Genomic DNA, 19539 nt, shown 5'->3' with positions numbered 1-19539 from the left:
TCCATCCTTTTTTTTTGCTGGTGAGGGTAACCTTAGCAAAGAACCAAAGTCTGACAACTGAGTAGTCTTTGTGGAAGATTTTTCTTTAAAAGTGGCTACTGCTGTAGGGGGAGATACCCGAGGCAGCAGTGGAGCTGGGGCAAGCCTGCAAGCAGCCAGCAATCTGCTCGCAGGAGGTGGAGTCCGAGCTGCAACCCTGCTGAGCCCAACTCCCTTCCACCTTGTTATCCTCTCCCCTGCCCGCCTCTCCTTTCTCCCCTTTTCCTGACTTCCACTCTGGAAGCTTCCCTCCAGTTCTTGAGCAGGGGCAGCAGCTGCCATAAGAGGAGCTGCATTTGACCTGGGTCGTGCTGTAATTGCTCCTTTGCTCCAGGCTGGAAAACTGTGACTGCAAGGGCCCAGCCACTAGGGGACACCATAACCCTCCTGTGAAGTGGAGTCTGTGAACTCCAAGAAATCAGATACAGTAAGTCCTCTACCTAAGAACGAGTTCCCTTTCTGACTTACTTCACTCTGTATGACAGACTCTAACTCCATCCACCTCACTACAAATAGCTCAATTTCGTTTCTTTTTATGGCTGAGTAATATTCCATTGTATATATGTACCACATCTTCTTCATCCATTCATCTGATGATGGACACTTAGGTTGCTTCCATGTCCTGGCAGTTGTAAATAGAGCTGCAATGAACATTTTGGTACATGACTCTTTTTCAGTTACGGTTTTCTCAGGGTATATGCCCAGTAGTGGGATTGCTGGGTCGTATGGTAGTTCTATTTTTAGTTTTTTAAGGAACCTCCATACTGTTCTCCATAGTGGCTGTATCAATTTACATTCCCACCAACAGTGCAAGAGTGTTCACTTTTCCCCACACCCTCTCCAGCATTTATTGTTTCTAGATTTTTTGGTGATGGCCATTCTGACCGGTGTGAGATGATATCTCATTGTAGTTTTGATTTGCATTTCTCTAATGATTAATGATGTTGAGCATTCTTTCATGTGTTTGTTGGCAATCTGTATATCTTCTTTGGAGAAATGTCTATTTAGGTCTTGCTACACATATATATGGAATGTAAGGGAAAAAAAAAAAAGGTCATGAAGAACCTAGTGGCAAGACAGGAATAAAGACACAGACCTACTAGAGAATGGACTTGAGGATATGGGGAGGGGGAAGAGTAAGCTCTGACAAAGTGAGAGAGTGGCATGGACATATATACACTACCAAACGTAAAATAGATAGCTAGTGGGAAACAACAGCATAGCACAGGGAGATCAGCTCTGTGCTTTGTGACCACCTAGAGGGGTGGGATAGGGAGGGTGGGAGGGAGGGAGATGCAAGAGGGAAGAGATATGGGAACATATGTATATGTATAACTGATTCACTTTGTTATAAAGCAGAAACTAACACACCATTGTAATGCAATTATACTCCAATAAAGCTGTTTAAAAAAAAAAAAAAAAAGAACGAGTTCCCTTCTGAGAGCGCGTTCATAAGTCCCATGAAATTAGCCTAGGTACCCAACTAACACAACCGACTATATAGTACTGTACTGTAATAGGTTTATAATACTATTCACACAAATCATACATAAAAAACAAACACAAAAAATAAACATTTTTAATCTTACAGTACACTACCTTGAAAATACAGCAGTACAGTACAACAGCTGGCATACAGGGGCTGGCATCGAACGAACAGGCAAGAAGATTTACTAACTAGAGGAGGGGAAGGAGGTGGGAGATGGTAGAGCTGAAGGATCATCAGCAATAGGAGATGGAGGGCAAGTTGCAATTTCACTCACGTCTGATGTTGATGGCACAGGTCTGGTTCCTTGCTGGATTCAATTCTACCCTCCTGAAAAAAATGACCCAGTGATGTCTGGGAAGTAGCTCTTTTATTCTCATCATAGATGACATGGTAGCACTGGATTGCATTCTGAATGGCTGCAGCAACCTTTGTGTACCATTCTATGTTCGGGTCCTGTGCCTCAGAAACTAAGAGTGCCTCCTCAAATAAAGAATATCCCCTTGCCATTTCCTGTGTCATGAATCTTTTCGGTTCTTCAGTTACTTCTTCTTCCTCTTGTCTCTCTTCGTCCTTTCCCTGGCCCTCCAATTTCATCAGGTCTTCATTAGTAAGCCTCTCGTGATGCACAGCAAGGAGTTCAATGAAGTCGTCCTCTTGCAGATCTAGCTACAGCTTCTCGCTGAGGGTCACTAAGTGGCTGAAGACCTCTTTGGATTCCTCATCCACCTTCTCAAATCCACAAAAATCATGAACAAATTGCGGGCAAAGGTTCTTCCAAACCCCATTCATGGTGATGGCCGTAACCTCACGCCAAGCAAAGTCAATGATTTTATAGCTTTGTAGGTGTTAGAGTCCTTCCAAAATTGTCACAAGTTTGTTCCTGATTCGTCACTTGCCTTTACTGCCTGACGAAAAGTGTAACGTAAATAATATTTCTTGGAAGTCGCTGTAACTCCCTGGTCCATAGGTTGGCTGAGTGACATAGCATTCGGTGCAAGATGCACTACTTTGACATTGGGATGAAAGTCGTCCATGAATGGGGAGTGGCCCGGAACACTGTCGAGCAGCAAAAGAATGTTGAATGGGATGTCCTTCTCCAAGCAATATTTCTCTACCTCCGGGATAATGCAGTGGAAAAACCCATTCTGGAAAATGGCTTGGGTAACCCAGGCTTTGGGGTTACTCTTCCACACAACAGGAAAAGAGCCCTTGGCTAGGTTTTAAGGGCTCTTGGGTTCTCTGAATGATAAACTAAGAGAGACTTCAGTGTCATGTAACCGGAAGCATTGCCACCAAACAACAGAGTTAGCCTATCCTTTGCTGCTTTGTAGCCTGGCATCAACTTTTCCTCCTTACTGATGTAACTTTGGTCTGGCATCCTCTTCCGGTACAGTCCTCTCTCATCCACATTAAAAACCTGCTTGGGTAAATATACGCCTTCATCAATAATTTCTCAGAGCATTTCAGGAAATTCCCTGGCAGCTACCGAATCTGCACTCGCTGTCTAGCCACTTACTTTTACATTGTGAAGGTTGGCTCTAGCCTTGAACCAATGAAACCAGCCATAGCTGACATTAAAAGATGTGCCCTCTGATTCTTCGCCGTATTTCTTCTTCAAGTCTTCAGAACGGCTTTTAGCTTTCTCTTGAATCAGCGTTAAGCTGAGTGGGACTCGACGCTGATGCTGATGTTGGATCCACACACTGAGAAGTTTCTCCATCTCCTCCATCACTTTTTTTTTTCCCCACACGTGAACATTTATTAAACATTTTGAGTATTACACACAATTTGCTTCTTTTACTTAGCAATTTTTGGCATTTTTCTGTCAGTACTTCATTCTTTTTAACTGTGGCAGATGTTACATTTTCTAGACATATTGGTTAGTTATTTCCTATTAATCAACATTTGGGCTGTTTCCAAGTTTGAAAAAAAAAGTTGCAACAAATACTCTTGGGTCCATTTCTTTGTTCAGGATTAATTTCTAGAAGTGGAAGTTCTGTGTCCAGACCCAGAATATTTTGAATTTTAATTCATATTGCTAACTTATACTCTAAAAAGCTTGCACCAATTTATAAGGCAGAAAATGCTATTTTTTTTTTTTTTGGATACTTAATCTAAATCTTTGCTAACGTGATGGGTAAAACATGTTTTAATTTTCATTTTTTAATTTTGTGAAGTTTAGTTTCTAACTTACTAATTTTGGTTTCTAGCAGTATTCATTCTCAATTTATTACCTCTGAATTTTTAATTTTAGCCATTATGCTTGATACTAGATTATTCTTTTTTGTAATGAATAGCCGATTCTTGTTCTATCATTGTAACATCCCATGCAATCTCACTGAAGATCAGAAACAAAGTTTTTTAAGGTTTCAGACCTTCTCCTTTAACCTCCAAAATGGTAGTCTCGTACCTGCCTCTTTACTAGCCCTGTGGAATATCCTGGAGTTTTTTTTTTCCCCCCTTTATTTATTTATTTATTTATTAACATCTTTATTGGAGTATAATTGCTTTACAATGGTGTGTTAGTTTCTGCTTTATAACAAAGTGAATCAGCTATACATATACATATATCCCCGTATCTCCTCCCTCTTGTGTCTCCCTCCCACCCTCTCTATCCCACCCCTCTAGGTGGTCACAAAGCACCGAGCTGATCTCCCTGTGCTATGCGGTTGCTTCCCATTAGCTATCTATTTTACATTTGGTAGTATATATAAGTCCATGCCACTCTCTCACTTCATCCCAGCTTACCCTTCCCCCTCCCTGTGTCCTCAAGTCCCTTCTCTACGTCTACATCTTTATTCCTGTCCTGCCCCTAGGTTCTTCAGAACCTTTTTTTTTTTTTTTTTTTAGATTCCATACATATGTGTTAGCATACGGCATTTATTTTTCTCTTTCTGACTTACTTCACTCTGTATGACAGTCTCTAGGTCCATCCACCTCACTACAAATATCTCAATTTCGTTTCCTTTTATAGCTGAGTAATATTCCATTGTATATATGTGCCACATCTTCTTTATCCATTCATCTGTCGATGGACACTTAGGTTGCTTCCATGTCCTGGCTATTGTAAATAGAGCTGCAGTGAACATTGTGGTACATGACCCTTTTTGAATTATGGTTTTCTCAGGGTATATGCCCAGTAGTGGGATTGCTGGGTCGTATGGTAGTTCTATTTTTAGTTTTTTAAGGAACCTCCATACTCTTCTCCATAGTGGCTGTGTCAATTTACATTCCCATCAACAGTGCAAGAGGGTCCTCTTTTCTCCACACCCCGTCCATCATTTATTATTTGTATATCTTTTGATGGCCATTCTGACTGGTGTGAGGTGATACTCATTGTAGTTTTGATTTGCATTTCTCTAATGATTAGTGATGTTGAGCATCCTTTCATGTGTTTGTTGGCAATCTGTATACCTTCTTTGGAGAAATGTCTATTTAGGTCTTCTGCCCATTTTTGGATTGGGTTGTTTGTTTTCTTGATACTGAGCTGCATGGGCTGCTATATCCTGGAGTTTTCAACTTATTGACTCCTGGTCTGAGTGAACAGAATTTTTTTCAGAAGTGTGATATAAAGTAATTCACAGTCCCTCTTTTGATCTAATTTTAATAATTGAATGCTAGCTCTTCTGTTTATAATCCAGTTCTGACCTTTGGACCCATCTGCCTAGCTCCTAGCTCTAGGGGGCTCTGGTTGTTTCAACTCATGCTACCAGAGGACTCTCCCACTTTGGGCTGTCTTGGTAGATATTCTGCCCTAGGCAGGTGCTGGTCACCTATTCTTGACTCCTGATGGGTATTCAGGCAGTTACAGCAAGAAATGTTTCACAAATGGTATCTGGTACAGTCTAGTTAAGATTAATGGGGAATAAAAGTACTTTGCTTAGAAATAATTATCCATGGATCTAAAATCAACAAAAGTCTCTACAACAAAAAATACATAATTTTTTGGGGGGGGAGGAGGAGGCTTGAAATAGATCAGAAAACACTTTCACATTAATCGTTCTTTTCATGTACTTCAAATTTGTATTTAATGCCTTTCTCCTCCTGGACATCAGAAAGAACACCTGGATATTCTGGGATAAGTTTATATTTTTCCAAATCAATTTTTGGAAAAAATGTGTCACTTTCAAATTCCTGCATGATCCTTGTCACAAATAGTCTAAGATGGCCTGGCTTGTTAGTGGCTTCCTTATAAATGGAACTGCCTGCCACTATCCAAACCATGTCCACTCTATTTGTTAATTCTGGTTGCTCAATAAGTTTTAAGGCATCATCCAGACTTTTGGCAAGAAAATGAGCTCCCTGTGGAGGTTCCTTGAGTTCTCTAATGAGAACTATATTAATTCTGTCCCTTAAAGGTCGATTCTTCTGTGGAATGAATGGAGAACCAGGTTTTCCTACCCATAATCACCAAATTCTGTTTACCTTCTGCTGAAAAGGTTGTGGTCATTCTTTGGAAATACCTGTATTCATTCCTGAGCAGGGGCCAGGGCAGGTCCCTGTTCTTGCCAATGCCCATGTTCTGCCCATGTACACAGCGACCATGCGGTTTAGTGGACGAACCATGACAGCGGCAGAAAACACTTCCGAGCTAGCATGTCACACTGACGCGGGGATTACCCGCCAGCTTGGCGCGAAATTCCTGCATCACTTTTCCACGCTTCTTCTATATTATTGTTGACATCATCGGCATGGCAGACTTCACACATTCCATGATCTTGTTCTTGTTCTTTAGAATCGTGCCGGTGGTTGAACGATTCATGTTATAAGAATGAACGACGTCTACTATCTTTTCGCCTCACTCCACTCTCTCAATTATTTTCACTTTTTAAAAAAATTAATTAACTAATTATTTTTATGGCTGTGTTGGGTCTTCGTTTCTGTGCGAGGGCTTTCTCTAGTTGTGGCAAGCGGGGGCCACTCTTCATCGCAGTGCGTGGGCCTCTCAGTATCCGCAGCCTCTCTTGTTGCGGAGCACAGGCTCCAGATGCACAGGCTCAGTAATTGTGGCCCATGGGCCCAGCTGCTCCGCAGCATGTGGGATTTTCCCAGACCAGGGCTCGAACCCGTGTCCCCTGCATTGGCAGGCAGATTCTCAGCCACTGCGCCACCAGGGAAGCCCCTATTTTCACTTTTGTTTCCATTGTTATCCCTTTGTACTTCTTAGCAGTACCAGCTACAACATCGCTGTTTTTACGTTTGCTTCTGGACATCCTGGGCTTGAAATAAAGGTACTGTACTACTGTACTCTATACAGTACTGTACAGTAAAGTACATAAAAGCACAACCACTTGTAGAGTATGCACACAGGTGACAGTGTATTCCAGACACGTGAACTAACTTATGTGATTGGACATGCGAACGCACGTTCACATTTTGAAAGTTCACAACTTGAAGGTTTGTATGTAGGGGATATACTGTATCTTATTTATTTACTTGGCATTGTAGACTCAATGCCGAGTAGAGTGTCTGATACCTAACAGATGCTTAACACATATTTATCGAATATATGAATGGATGAATGAATGAATGACCTGTGGGTTCCAATCCAATTTATTTACTTAGTTCACCAACGTCCTCGATACTTGTGGATCAGTCTAATGAAAATTAATTTCTGTAATAAGGCCATTTTTCTGAAGAGTCTTGGCATGTTTTTTTTTTAACCCAGTTCTACATGCCACCTTTTTCATTTCTGTGTGTTTGTTTCCAGCTAAAATTTCCAGTCTTCCTCCTCTTTCATGTAAAAAAGTCTTACCCATCCTTTACTGACCACCTCAATGGCTCAGTCTCCACCAACCCTCCTCTGATGACCCTGGTTAAAAATGGCCACTCCCTCCCAGAAACACCAATCAAATTGTGGTGGTAACTCTCTTCTTAAGTGTATTGTACAAATTACTTCCATATTCTTTTTTTTCCTTTTTTCATTTTACGCTTACAATTTCCCTGAGTCAGAATGTTGGACAAATGTTACTCCCCTTCCACAGGTAAGGAGAGATTTGAAGCAGTTAATGGGTATATTCAGGAACACAAGCCTAGAAAATGAAGGAACATACACCAGAACTCAGATCTCTTCTATCCTCCTAGTCCCTTCCTCTTTATACTGCTGTATGATGCATATAGTCTTATGCTCTGGAATACATTATAATCACTTCGTATTAGTTTTATCTTCCCTACTGGATTGTAAATTCCTCCAGGCCCTACCTTCTTGGGCTTGCTAATAATATTAACTAAATCAATAAATTAGTAGATCCTCAAAACTTTTAAATCAGGAATTAAAAAAAAAAAAGAAAAGATTTGTAAGCTGCTTTTGCAATGGGTATAAAAGTCAGAAGAGCTGCCAAGTTGGTACAGGAGTTGGAAAGCACTACACTGGTTTCATTTGTTGGTTAATTTTTGCTCCAAAAGGCTTTACTTAAAAATTAATAATAATAAATCAGAAAAATAAAATAAACAAAAAAGAAAAAAACGAATAACAAAGTGCGTCTTTCTATATCCAAGTCAGCACAAAACCATTTGTGGGGTGGAAGGTTTATAAGTTTCTTCTTTGCAATTTCACCTCACATATAGCCAACCATATGGCGGGAAGGGGTGGAGTAAGCAGATTGCCACTTCTATTGCCCTCATGGATGGGAGAACCGTGGTATTATGAAGTATGATCAGTGGTTGGGCGGGGTGTGTGTGGGAGGGCAGGTTTAGAAAGGTCTGGTGTGGGTCTCAGGGAACGTCAGGGAACTTCGGCACCGCACTTAGACTCTCTGGGTCTCTCCTGGTCCGGCATCTGATGAGACCAACATCAGATCTAACATCAGACTGTAGGGCTTAAACCCAGGCTCTCAGGTCGGGATAGGGGAAGGAAGAAAGGCCCCAACACGCTTTGCCCCACGAGTCCCAACGTTGGCTTTAGGCCTGCAAATCTGAAACAAAGAAAAAAATCCTCCACATCCTAGGGCCCCCAGCTAGGATCTGACCTTTGGCTTGAGGGGACAAGTTGGTCTGAGCCTGGGCGAGAACGAGATCCCTTGGGGCCCCGCCCTTCACTAGCGCAGCGGGAGAGGCAGAGGTAAAACCCGCGAACGGACCCGCCCTAAGTAGTTTGTCCCTGCGGCCGCCTCGTAGGCAGTGGGGCGTTCCGAGTGCCCGGCGCCGCATTGCCATGGCTGCCCGTGGCGGCGTAGCCACCGCCGGCGAGGGCCTGCGCTACGCTGAGGACTCGCCGCCCCCGACCAAGCGGTCGGACACCGACATTGACCGGAGACTGGTGAGTCTGCCGGCTCTCCTGCCGTTCTCCCGCTCCAAGCTGCCCGAGCCTACCCGCTAGCGCTCCCCAAACTCCGCCCCGCCCCGTCCCTGCCTCACCTCTCTGCACCCCCTTACCCCCGAACTGGGGTCGTCCCGGTGTTCATCCACTGCCTTTGTCCCACCCCCTCATTTATTCAGAGTTGATGCTCCTCGGTGCCCGGCGTTGACGAGTAGGCGTGTTCGGAGAATCTCCGGTCCCTCAAGGAGCTTTCATTCTTGTCGGGAAGACAGACGAGAGAACAGGCAATTGCAGATGCAATGTGATAAGTGCTGTAGGATGGGTGTTCCCATCATGTAGGAGGAGACCCCAGTCCAGTCTTTCGGGGCTAGGGGGTGAGGCCAGGGGAGGCTTCTAGGAGAAAGCGCTGTAACCATCGTTGTAAAACTAAGATCTGAAGAATGAGTAGCGGCAGACTCGGTGAAGAGGAAAAAGCGTTTCAGGCGCCAGTAGTATCATCTACAGAGTCGTAGGCCAGGTAAACAGGGCCCAGTCAGACATAGTAAGGGGTCTCTTCAGGCTGAAATGTAGAGCTGGGAAAAGAAACTGTCCAGTGGAAACATAATGCGAGCCGCATACGTGTTTTTAGATTTTCAGTAGCCATATTTAAGAAGTGAAAAAAATAGGTGGATTTAATTTTAACAATGCATTTTTATTTAATCCAGTATGTCCACAGTGATTTTTTTTTTTAATTTTTATTTATTTATTTATGGCTGTGTTGGGTCTTCGTTTCTGTGCGAGGGCTTTCTCTAGTTGCGGCAAGTGGGGGCCACTCTTCATCGCGGTGCGTGGGCCTCTCACTATCGCGGCCTCTCTTGTTGCGGAGCATGGGCTCCAGACGCGCAGGCTCAGCAATTGTGGCTCACGGGCCTAGTTGCTCCGCGGCATGTGGGATCTTCCCCGACCAGGGCTCGAACCCGTGTCCCCTGCATTGGCAGGTGGATTCTTAACCACTGAACCACCAGGGAAGTCCCAATATAAACATTATTAATAAGATGTTTTCCTTTTTTTTTTTTTTTTTTGTACTAAGTCTTTGAAACCCAGTGTGTATTTTACACTAACAGGACATCTCAGTTCGGACTAGACACATTTCACATACTCAGTTGCCACATGTAGTTAGTGGGCCACCTTACTGATCTGTGCTGTTCCCAAATGGGGGCCAGAACATAGGAAGCTTCTGGTAAATCACGTGAACAGCTTGGGGTATCCTGAGGTACCATTTTGATGAGCTTTAAGCAGAGGAGTGACCTGTTGGGCAGTTGTAAAGTTCTCTCAGGGTACGTGTGAGAAGAATGGATTAGTTGGAGAAATTCTGTTTTATCCCTTTTCCACACCACCTTCCGTGTTGATCCAGCCAACAGTGATAGATGCACAGCACTTTTTGTCCATATTGTTCATTGACTAGTCATACACAGTCTTGTGACATCTTTTATGTTGACCTGTCATTTTCCAGCGTTTTTTTGTTTCCTAAGAGCAGAGACTGGGTGTTTACTTCAAGTAAGCACTCAATTGGTAAGCGCTCAATTATTGTTACTTAACTGATAAATTTCTGGAACAGAGTCAGTGGGCTGGAAAGGTTTCAGAAAGCAATATGCTTTTGTTCAACAGACATTTCTTGAGCACTGCTGGATACCAGCCAGGTGTCATCCTTGGAAGAAGTAAATGAACAAAACAGATAAAAAGTTTGAAGTAGCAAACTCTTTGAGTTCCTGCTATGTCTGATTCATTCCATACCACAGCCCTGTGAGGAAGGTCCTTTTCAGTTGTCACTTGAATGAGGAGACGGAGACTCAGAAAGTGGTAATTCATCCAGGATCATTCTCCTAATAAGTGGTGGGCCTAGGGTTCTAAATCCTAACACTCTTTCCACTGTGGCTTGCTGACTCCTGAGAAATAAGGCTTTCTTTCTTTTTTTTTTATTATTTAACTTTTTTTTTTAATTGAAGTATAGTTGATTTACAATGTTATGTTGGTTTCAGGTGCACAGCAGAGTGATTCGGATATATATATATATTCAGGTTCTTTTCCCTTATAGGTTATTACAAAATATTTCAAAATATTGAGGATAGTTCCCAGAAATAAGGCTTTCTGAATAGAGTGTTCAGTCTGTGATGTAAACTGGATAAGATATTAGGTTAGGCAGAACTCATGTCTCTATGGAGAGTTGTAAAAATCTCAGTACTGGACTGATTTGCAAGGTAATTGGAGCCCTGTGGTATTTTGAAGGTAGAAATAATATTGGTGATTTTTTTACATCTGCAGGTACTTTTCTTTGGAAAAGGGAGTGTATAGAATCCAAGCTATCAGTTAGGAGACATCTTTAGTAGTCTGGGCACGTGAAGGCTAAAGTGTAGGCCAGTGATTCTAAACCTGTCCAGCCCAGAGCCCCCTTTTTATAACAAATATTAAAGTTTCCTGTAATATCCTAAAGATTTATAGGCAATAAAAAATACGCCTAAGCATAATTTTTAAAAAATCAGTGTACTGCTCTAATTGAAGCATAAAGGTAAAATAAGTATTTTATTAGAAAATAACGTGTCTACTATTTAAATATGTAAGTACTCAGGCATGATTACATTAGAACACACAGTGAAGAACTGATCAGTTGCTGGCACATTGCACCAGTGCAAAAAAATCATTGTGAGTGTGGTGGCTATAAATGCAGGCTGATTTCAGATGTATTACATTGGCAGTTCAAATACCATAAGGGCCATTGTCATCGACAAACGAATTTTTCCCAAGTTGTAAACAATTTTTGGTAAAATTTTGAATGAAACAAAGTGGAATCTTACCTCAATTTACATGATAGCTGCAATTCTGGAAAATTCAGTCTTCACTAAAATGGTGCAAAAATGATATATTTTATATGTAGTAAAGTCCTAGACTAAGATGATCATACATAGGCTTTTCACCTACTCAGTGTCCAGTAGAGTCTTTTAAAATCTTGAGCGATGCAGGCAGTTGTTTGTTGTCCAGTGTTTTCTCATATATTTTAGGACTTCTAGGATCCATAGTCCTCATCCACTAAATACCCTCCTTCCTTATCCAACTTATCGTGACAACCAAAAAATGTCCTTGCAAATTTTCAAAAGGTCCCTAAGGGTCTGTTCTGCTTCTGTAGGGAATCACTGGTCCAGGCAGTGACCAATGATGAGGTGGAACATAAGAGAGTTGATAATAATAACTTTGGGGAAACTTAGAAGTACCGAAAGTGATGGGAAGTTGACAAAGTGTAGGATAACAAAGTACAAATGGGGAGGCGCAAGAGGGAAGAGATATGGGAACATATGTATATGTATAACTGATTCACTTTGTTATAAAGCAGAAACTAACACACCATTGTAAAGCAATTATACTCCAATAAAGATGTTTAAAAAAAAAAAGAACAAATGACCTAAGTATGGGATGTATTTGCTAGTCTTATTGAAAATAGTAGAAAATAAAATATTTGTCAAGGAATTGAAAAAGACATTTTTCATACCATTTTTTAAAAAGATGCAATTTATTTTAAAGTTTTTGAAATATATATCTGCAGTTGTAGATGTGAAATAACTGTCTCATGTAAGCTTTCCTTTAGGGATTAAGAATTCAGGTTCATTAGCCTGTTTGGGAGAGTAAAAGATAAAAATGTAGGAAGAAATACCTGCATAGTACTTTGAATAAAATACTATCTTACAATTAATTGTTTAATAATCACAAGTCATGATCAGACTTTGTTTTAGCAAAGCTGCTTCTCATGGAAAAGTAGAAAAGAAACTTTAAAGTTAAGAGGAGAATATTAACAATTTTTAAAGCAGTTTGAACAAAACTCAGTTTGTATGACTTGGTAGCCTTTCAATTTTCAGTACTTTCCTGAAGAGTGTAACTCCTAGTATTATTAAAATGATGTAACATATAAGAAAATTAGCCACATATATGTTTCAGTGTAAGCAAACCTGATACATGAAAATCTAAACCTATCAAACATGTAAATTATCAAGTGCTTATTCATTACCAAAAAAAAGAGACCACTTTTATTTTTCAATTGCAATTTGAATTTAAAATATTTACCTTGAAGCTTCCCTTTGAAGAAATCACATGGATTATGTATTGTATATCCATATTTTTAACCTTGCCCTATTTTTTCCTCACTGTTCCTTTCACTGTAAAACACTGTTCCTATCATTGTTATCATAAGAGGAGGCTAAAATGTAAGCTCCCTGAACAGGGACTTTGCTGTCTGTGTATTTCCAACATTTATAAAGGTGCCTGTTATGTGGTAAGCACTTTAGAAAGAAATTGTTGAATGAGTAAATGTTATTCTGGAATGGGAAGGAATGAGAAGAATGGAGTTAATAAGAATTTTCAGTTGTCTACCAGTGAGTCCTACAAATAAAAATACAAAATTCAGCTTATCTAAAGTGTAGCTCGTTATATCCCCTCCCTATGCATGGTGATTCTTGCCTATCCACTACCTTGAATAATGCCATCATCACTCCACTTTCTCCCTTCTCACTGTTATCCTGTTGGTCTTAAGCATCTCTCCTCTGACCTATTGTATTGATAATAGCCTTTAAAAACAGGTCTCTTGGCTTCTGGTCCTTTACCCTTTTTACACTTCACTCAGCCATCAGTTATTTTTCTATACTACACACCTAATTATGGTACTATAATTTTTTAAATTAATTTACCAAGTTCCTTTTCATAAATTTACCGAGGTCCAAACTTCCCATGGTAATCATATAAATTGTATAAATATACCATTGTGATATACAGGACTGTTCATGAACTAACCCCTAAATGACTTACTTACGCAGCCTCATTCTCCATCTCCTTCACTGTACTGTGCCCTGTGCTATGACTTTACTTACTGTAGTTTTCTCCTCTGTCTGAAATTCGTTGCCTGGCAAACTGCTGTTCTTTTTTTTTTTTTTTTTTTAAATATATTTATTTTTATTTTTGGCTGCATTGGGTCTCTGTTGCTGCGTGCGGGCTTTTCTTTTAGCTGTGGTGAGCGGGGGCTACCCCCTCCTTGCGGTGCGCGGGCCTCCCATTGGGTGGCCTCTCTCGCTGCAGAGCACGAGCTCTAGGTGCGTGGGCCTCAGAACTTGTGGCACTCAGGCTCAGCAGTTGTGGCTCGCGGGCTCCAGAGCGCAAGCTCAGCAGCTGTGGCTCACGGGCCTAGCTGCTCTGCGGCATGCGGGATCCTCCCGGACCAGAGCTCGAACCCATGTCCCCTGCACTGGCAGGCAGTGATTCCTAACCACTGCGCCACCAGGGAAGCCCCTGCTGTTCATTTTTTAAGACTCAGGTTACTGATGTGAAGCCTTACCTGCCTCGAGTTCCCTTTCCCTAGTAGAATAAAGTTGTTTTATCCTAAGTACTTCCTTAGAAAGTCATATACAGTTTTTTATTAAATTATTTCTTATAATATATCAAAATTATTTATATATGTATAAGCACCTAGGTTGTGAAGTCTTAAGGGCAAGAACTTACATGCTCGCTTCTGTGATTGGCATTGCAGTCGATACATGGTAGTTACTTAATTGTTTATTAAATGAACAGCTATTAACTTTTATTACTACTGAGTGGCTTAATAAATAAACATGGATGTTTGGTTCAGCATATTGATGCATGTATTCTTTTTCTGTTGGATTTCTCCTTTGTGTTAGTTTCTAAGGGAGAAGAGTCTGTGTCTGTCTTGCTCACTACTCTGCCCAGAATTTAGCACAAAGCCTGTAATAGATGCTAAATAAGTATTTGTATATTTATAGATAAATGCTAAACAAATGTTTGTTGAGTGAGTGACTAGTCTCCATATTTCTCCATCACAACTACCATTTTGATGCAGAATTTATTATTTTTTTAAAATTTTCCTCTGGTACAACTATTGTCTATCTTGAAACTTAAATGTTGCAGTCTCAAGATAGAAGTTTTAGCATTTTATAACACTTTCAGGCAGTTCATATTTATCTAGAAGGTTATTTACTGCTTTTGCTGTTTTGGAAGAATATAATGCCTTACGGAATTTGTAAACAATTTTTTTTTTTTTTTTTTTTTTTTATCTATGACTGTGTTGGGTCTTCGTTTCTGTGCGAGGGCTTTCTCTAGTTGTGGCAAGCGGGGACCACTCTTCATCGCGGTGCGCAGGCCTCTCACCATGGCAGCCTCTCTTGTTGCGGAGCACAGGCTCCAGACGCGCAGGCTCAGTAGTTGTGGCTCACGGGCCCAGCTGCTCCGCGGCACGTGGGATCCTCCCAGAACAGGGCTCGAACCCGTGTCCCCTGCATTGGCAGGCAGACTCCCAACCACCGCGCCACCAGGGAAGCCCTGATTTTTTTTTAATGGTAAAGAGAGGCATAAAATATAAGCATGTATTAAATATTAGGTGTAGTCAGAGTACACATGATACTCTGACTTCTTCTGACGTGCTTTTCCAAATTTTGGTAACTTTATTGCTTGATGCCTGTGATAACACAGGCAGTCTCCAGCTCTGTTTTTAAAGTTTGTTGATTCAATTCAGTATAATAGATTTTTTTTTTAACACAAAATACATAGAAGCTATATACTAGGTGTGTGTGGGGAGGAGATGAGTGAGCCAGGATTGCCACCCTCAAGGACAGAGGGCAGCAAACTTCTTTTGTAAAGGGCTGAATAGTATTTTAGGTTTGCAGACCTTATGGCTTCTGTCACACTACCAAACTCTGCTGTTGTAAAGCAGAAGCAGCCATAGACATACAGCCTAGCTGCAATGATGTTAAAGTTTTACTCACCAGGAACTTTATTACTGTATAGTATTTACAGTATTTCTAAATGTGTTACGTGGTTTTGGTAAAGATTTTTTTTTTTAACTAATTAATTTATTTTTATTTTTGGTTGCGTTGGGTCTTTGTTGCTGCGTGTGGGCTTTCTCTAGTTACAGCGAGCAGGGGCTACTCTTCATTGCAGTGCGCGGGCTTTGCATTGCGGTGGCTTCTCTTGTTGCAGAGCACGGGCTCTATGTTTGTGGGCTTCAGTAGTTGTGGTGCGCAGACTCAGTAGTTGTGGCTTGCGGGCTCTAGAGCGCAGGCTCAGTAGTTGTGGTGCACAGGCTTAGTTGCTCGCTGGAGGTAAAGAATTTTAAGTAGAAGTTTTAGTAAGTGCCATGAATTGATACCTAATTTGTATATTTCCATTTGGGGTAACCCATTTCATTCTTTCCTTCCATGCTAGAAAGCTTGTGATATACTACTATTCAGAAACAGTTTAGAATCGTTGACTCTTTTACTCTCAGTTTTGTGTCAATGGATCTCTTCCTAGAACTAAGTTTATGTCTGTATTTGATCAATATGGTAAGATTTTTTAACTGTGAGATTTTGTAGGGGATTGTTTCAGGTGCTTGTAGTATAAAATCACTTTTGGCCAGTACAAAAGCTGTGACCATGTGGGATCTTCTCATGATTTTTGTTTTTTAATAACCTTTATTTTTTTTCTGAGTTTGTTTGTCTTCAGTGCTTCCCAATCGTTTAAACTTTTTATAAGGCAACAAGTTTCATACCTGTCTCTTACCCCCATAATATTAGTAATATTTTAAATTTTTAATCATTGAATGTATAAAAATAAGGTAAAAATTAATGATATGCATGAATGTATTGAGTTTATGATATGCAAACAAATAGTTAGGGAGGAAATGAACTAACATTTAGTGAATGCTCTTTACCAGGCACTGTATTATATTCTCCCGCTTCTCATAATAACCCATAAAGTTAGATGTTACTTTTCACCATTTTACATATAAGAAAACTAAGGATCAAAGAGGTTAATTAACTTTCTCAAGGTCACATAGCTAGTAAGTGGCAGGACTAGGATGTGAAACCAATTTTGACTCTAAAAGTCCTTGACTTTTTTACTGTACCATATTATTTCTCCATCATTTAGATATCAGAAATTGATGAAATTCAACTCCAAGAAATGATACACAGTCTTGGTTTTTGTGGTAATTTTCAGAGTCTTCAGAAGCTTCAAGATATGTTTTAAAATTCTGTTTTTTTTAAATAAATTTATTTATTTTATTTATTTATTTTTGGCTGCATTGGGTCTTTGTTGCTGCGCTCGGGCTTTCTCTAGTTGCGGCGAGCGGGGGCTCCTCTTCATTGTGGTGCATGGGCTTCTCATTGTGGTGGCTTCTCTTGTTGCGGAGCACAGGCTCTAGGCGCGTGGGCTTCAGTAGTTGTACCATGTGGGCTTAGCAGTTGGGGCTCGCGGGCTCTAGAGCGCAGGCCCAGTAGTTGTGGTGCATGGGCTTAGTTGCTCCATGGCATGTGGGATCTTCCCGGACCAGGGCTCTAACCTGTGTCCCCTGCATTGGCAGGCGGATTCTTAACCACTGTGCCACCAGGGAAGCCCTGTTTAAAAATTCTTAAACTTCAAAGCAGAGTTAATTTTATTTCACCTTAACTCAAAAAGGAAGAAAAGAATATTGTGTAATGAAATTAAGCTATAAGCATTGCTATTGTAAGAAATTACAGCCTTAAAGTAAAAGACCCTATTGTAAGGGAGTAAAAATAGCTTTCAGGAAATGGGATGATTTCCCAAGCAAGAAGAATAACCGAATTACAAGGTGTTGCAGGTAAGCTGAAAGAGAGAGTTTAAGGGGTGCTTGCCAGGGACTTCAAAGTCAGTATAGTAAAAGCTTGTAAGAGTACATGATAGGAGATGTGGCACATATATACAATGGAATATTACTCAGCCATAAAAAGAAACGAAATTGAGTTATTTGTAGTGAGGTGGATGGACCTAGAGTCTGTCATACAGAGTGAAGTAAGTCAGAAAGAGAAAAACAAATACCACATGCTAACACATATATATGGAATCTTAAAAAAAAAAAAAAAGGTTCTGATGAACCTAGGGGCAGGACAGGAATAAAGACGCAGATGCAGAGAATGAACTTGAGGACACGGTGAGGGGGAAGGGTAAGCTGGGACTAAGTGAGAGAGTAGCATTGACATATATACACTACCAAATGTAAAATAGATAGCTAGTGGGAAGCAGCTGCATCTCACGGGGAGATCAGCTCGGTGCTTTGTGACCACCTAGAGGGGTGGGATAGGGAGGGTGGGAGGGAGGCGCAAGAGGGAGAGGATATGGGGATATACGTATACATATAGCTGATTCACTTTGTTATATAGCAGAAACTAACACACCATTGTAAAGCAATTATACTCCAGTAAAGATGTTAAAAAAAAGTACATGATAGGGAGGAGGCTAGCTAGAGACACAGCAAGATCACTTTTATGATCAGAGTGCAAAATTAAGTGCAGGATTAAAAGGGAGATACCAAAGATGAGGTCTATTTGTTTCTATTGAAGAATTTGTTTTTAAAGTAGACAGATCAGAGGGTTTTCTGACTTAAGAAGTTATTTATTAAATCCTTCTGACTGGTGGGATCTTCCACAACTTTTCTTTTTTAACCTTTATTTTTTTCCCCTGATTTTAAAAGAAACAATTGTATAATAATATCATATAGTAATTGAAGTAGATACCATTTATTGAATGTTTACCACATGTAAAATATTAGGTGATGTATATGTATGTCCTAATTTTTAAAAATTCATAGCAACCCAAGGAGGTAGGTATTGTTTACCTCATTTTACAGATGAGGAAGCTCTAGTATAGAGGTTAAGTAACTTGGCCAAGGTTATCTTGCTGATATGTAGAGAGCAATTCAAACCATATTTCTTTGAATTCCAAAGTCTGTGGTCCAAAGATTTTGTTTTAGTGATGAAAGGTAGGTAATAAGAATATATAACTACTGTTAATGTTTTGTTTTATAGCAGTCCATTTTTTTTCTGTGTGCGTATATGCTGAACATGCTGTCATATAACTTGCTTTTATTCTCTAACATGGTCTGTAAACATTCCTCAATATATTATTTAATTGTGGATGCATATTTTAGATGAGCCTTAATTTATTTAATTATTCCCCTATTGTTGGGTATTCAAATTGTTTCCAGTTTTATATATTATAAATAATGCACTGATGAATATTCTCATATAAAAGTTTTTATGCACCTCTCTGATTATTTTCTGAGCCTAATGACATGAATATGTTTAAAGCTGTTGATTCCTATGTTGAAATTACCTTCAAGACAGATTGTCCCAATTTGAATTCGTAGCATCAGTTTGAGAATGTTCATTGAACCACTCCCTTGACAATTGTAAGGCTTTGAGTTGTTGGCTAAATGGATGCCTCTCATTATTAATGGCCTTTATACTGGAGTGTGACAGATTGCCACGTGGCCCCATCCAGAAGTTGAAGGAGGTACTAGTAATCCTACTTTCATACTTAACAAACTGGTTGGTTTTATATTAAATGTAGGAGTTTTGAACATACAACTTCTTGTTGGAGGTTGAGGGAAGGTAAAATTTTGTGAAAAAAAAAATAGGGAATTATAAGGAGTGAGGACATCAAGGACCAGTGCTAGAATCTAACTTGACATTAGACAATTAAGTGACACTATTTTCTCTGGGTAATTTATCAAACTACCTAGTAAGAAGTTGTACAAGGCAAAAGGTTTGTGAATGGGCACTGAAGTCAGTTAGGGATGTTTCATTGAGTATGAGCTCACACTGGAAAGATAATTGAATGATTTTTATAATCTATTAAAAGACTGTAGGAGATTAAATTGTTGCTTGAAGACCTAGGCTGTGGTCTGGAATTAGGAAACCTGTGTTCCAGTCCCAGTGCAGACACTGAT

General features: G+C 40.2%; 1 protein-coding gene and 1 pseudogene across 1 annotated transcript in view; one reads left to right on the top strand and one right to left on the bottom strand.

Annotated features, from left to right (window-relative positions):
- Positions 1 to 5521: 5521 nt before the first annotated feature.
- On the bottom strand, positions 5522 to 6094 carry LOC137752026 (dihydrofolate reductase pseudogene; annotated as a pseudogene).
- Positions 6095 to 8638: 2544 nt separating this feature from the next.
- Positions 8639 to 19539, top strand: part of DNAJC15 (DnaJ heat shock protein family (Hsp40) member C15) — a 64053-nt gene continuing 53152 nt past the window's right edge. The window contains exon 1 of the mRNA XM_068526662.1: positions 8639 to 8786. Coding sequence (XP_068382763.1) covers positions 8682 to 8786 — 105 coding nt within the window. The 5' untranslated portion in view covers positions 8639 to 8681. The remainder of the gene's footprint in view (positions 8787 to 19539) is intronic.

This window comes from Eschrichtius robustus, chromosome 18 (genome assembly GCF_028021215.1).
Source record: "Eschrichtius robustus isolate mEscRob2 chromosome 18, mEscRob2.pri, whole genome shotgun sequence".
Classification (NCBI taxonomy): domain Eukaryota; kingdom Metazoa; phylum Chordata; class Mammalia; order Artiodactyla; family Eschrichtiidae; genus Eschrichtius; species Eschrichtius robustus.
This window is presented reverse-complemented; position numbering and strand designations above follow the sequence as displayed.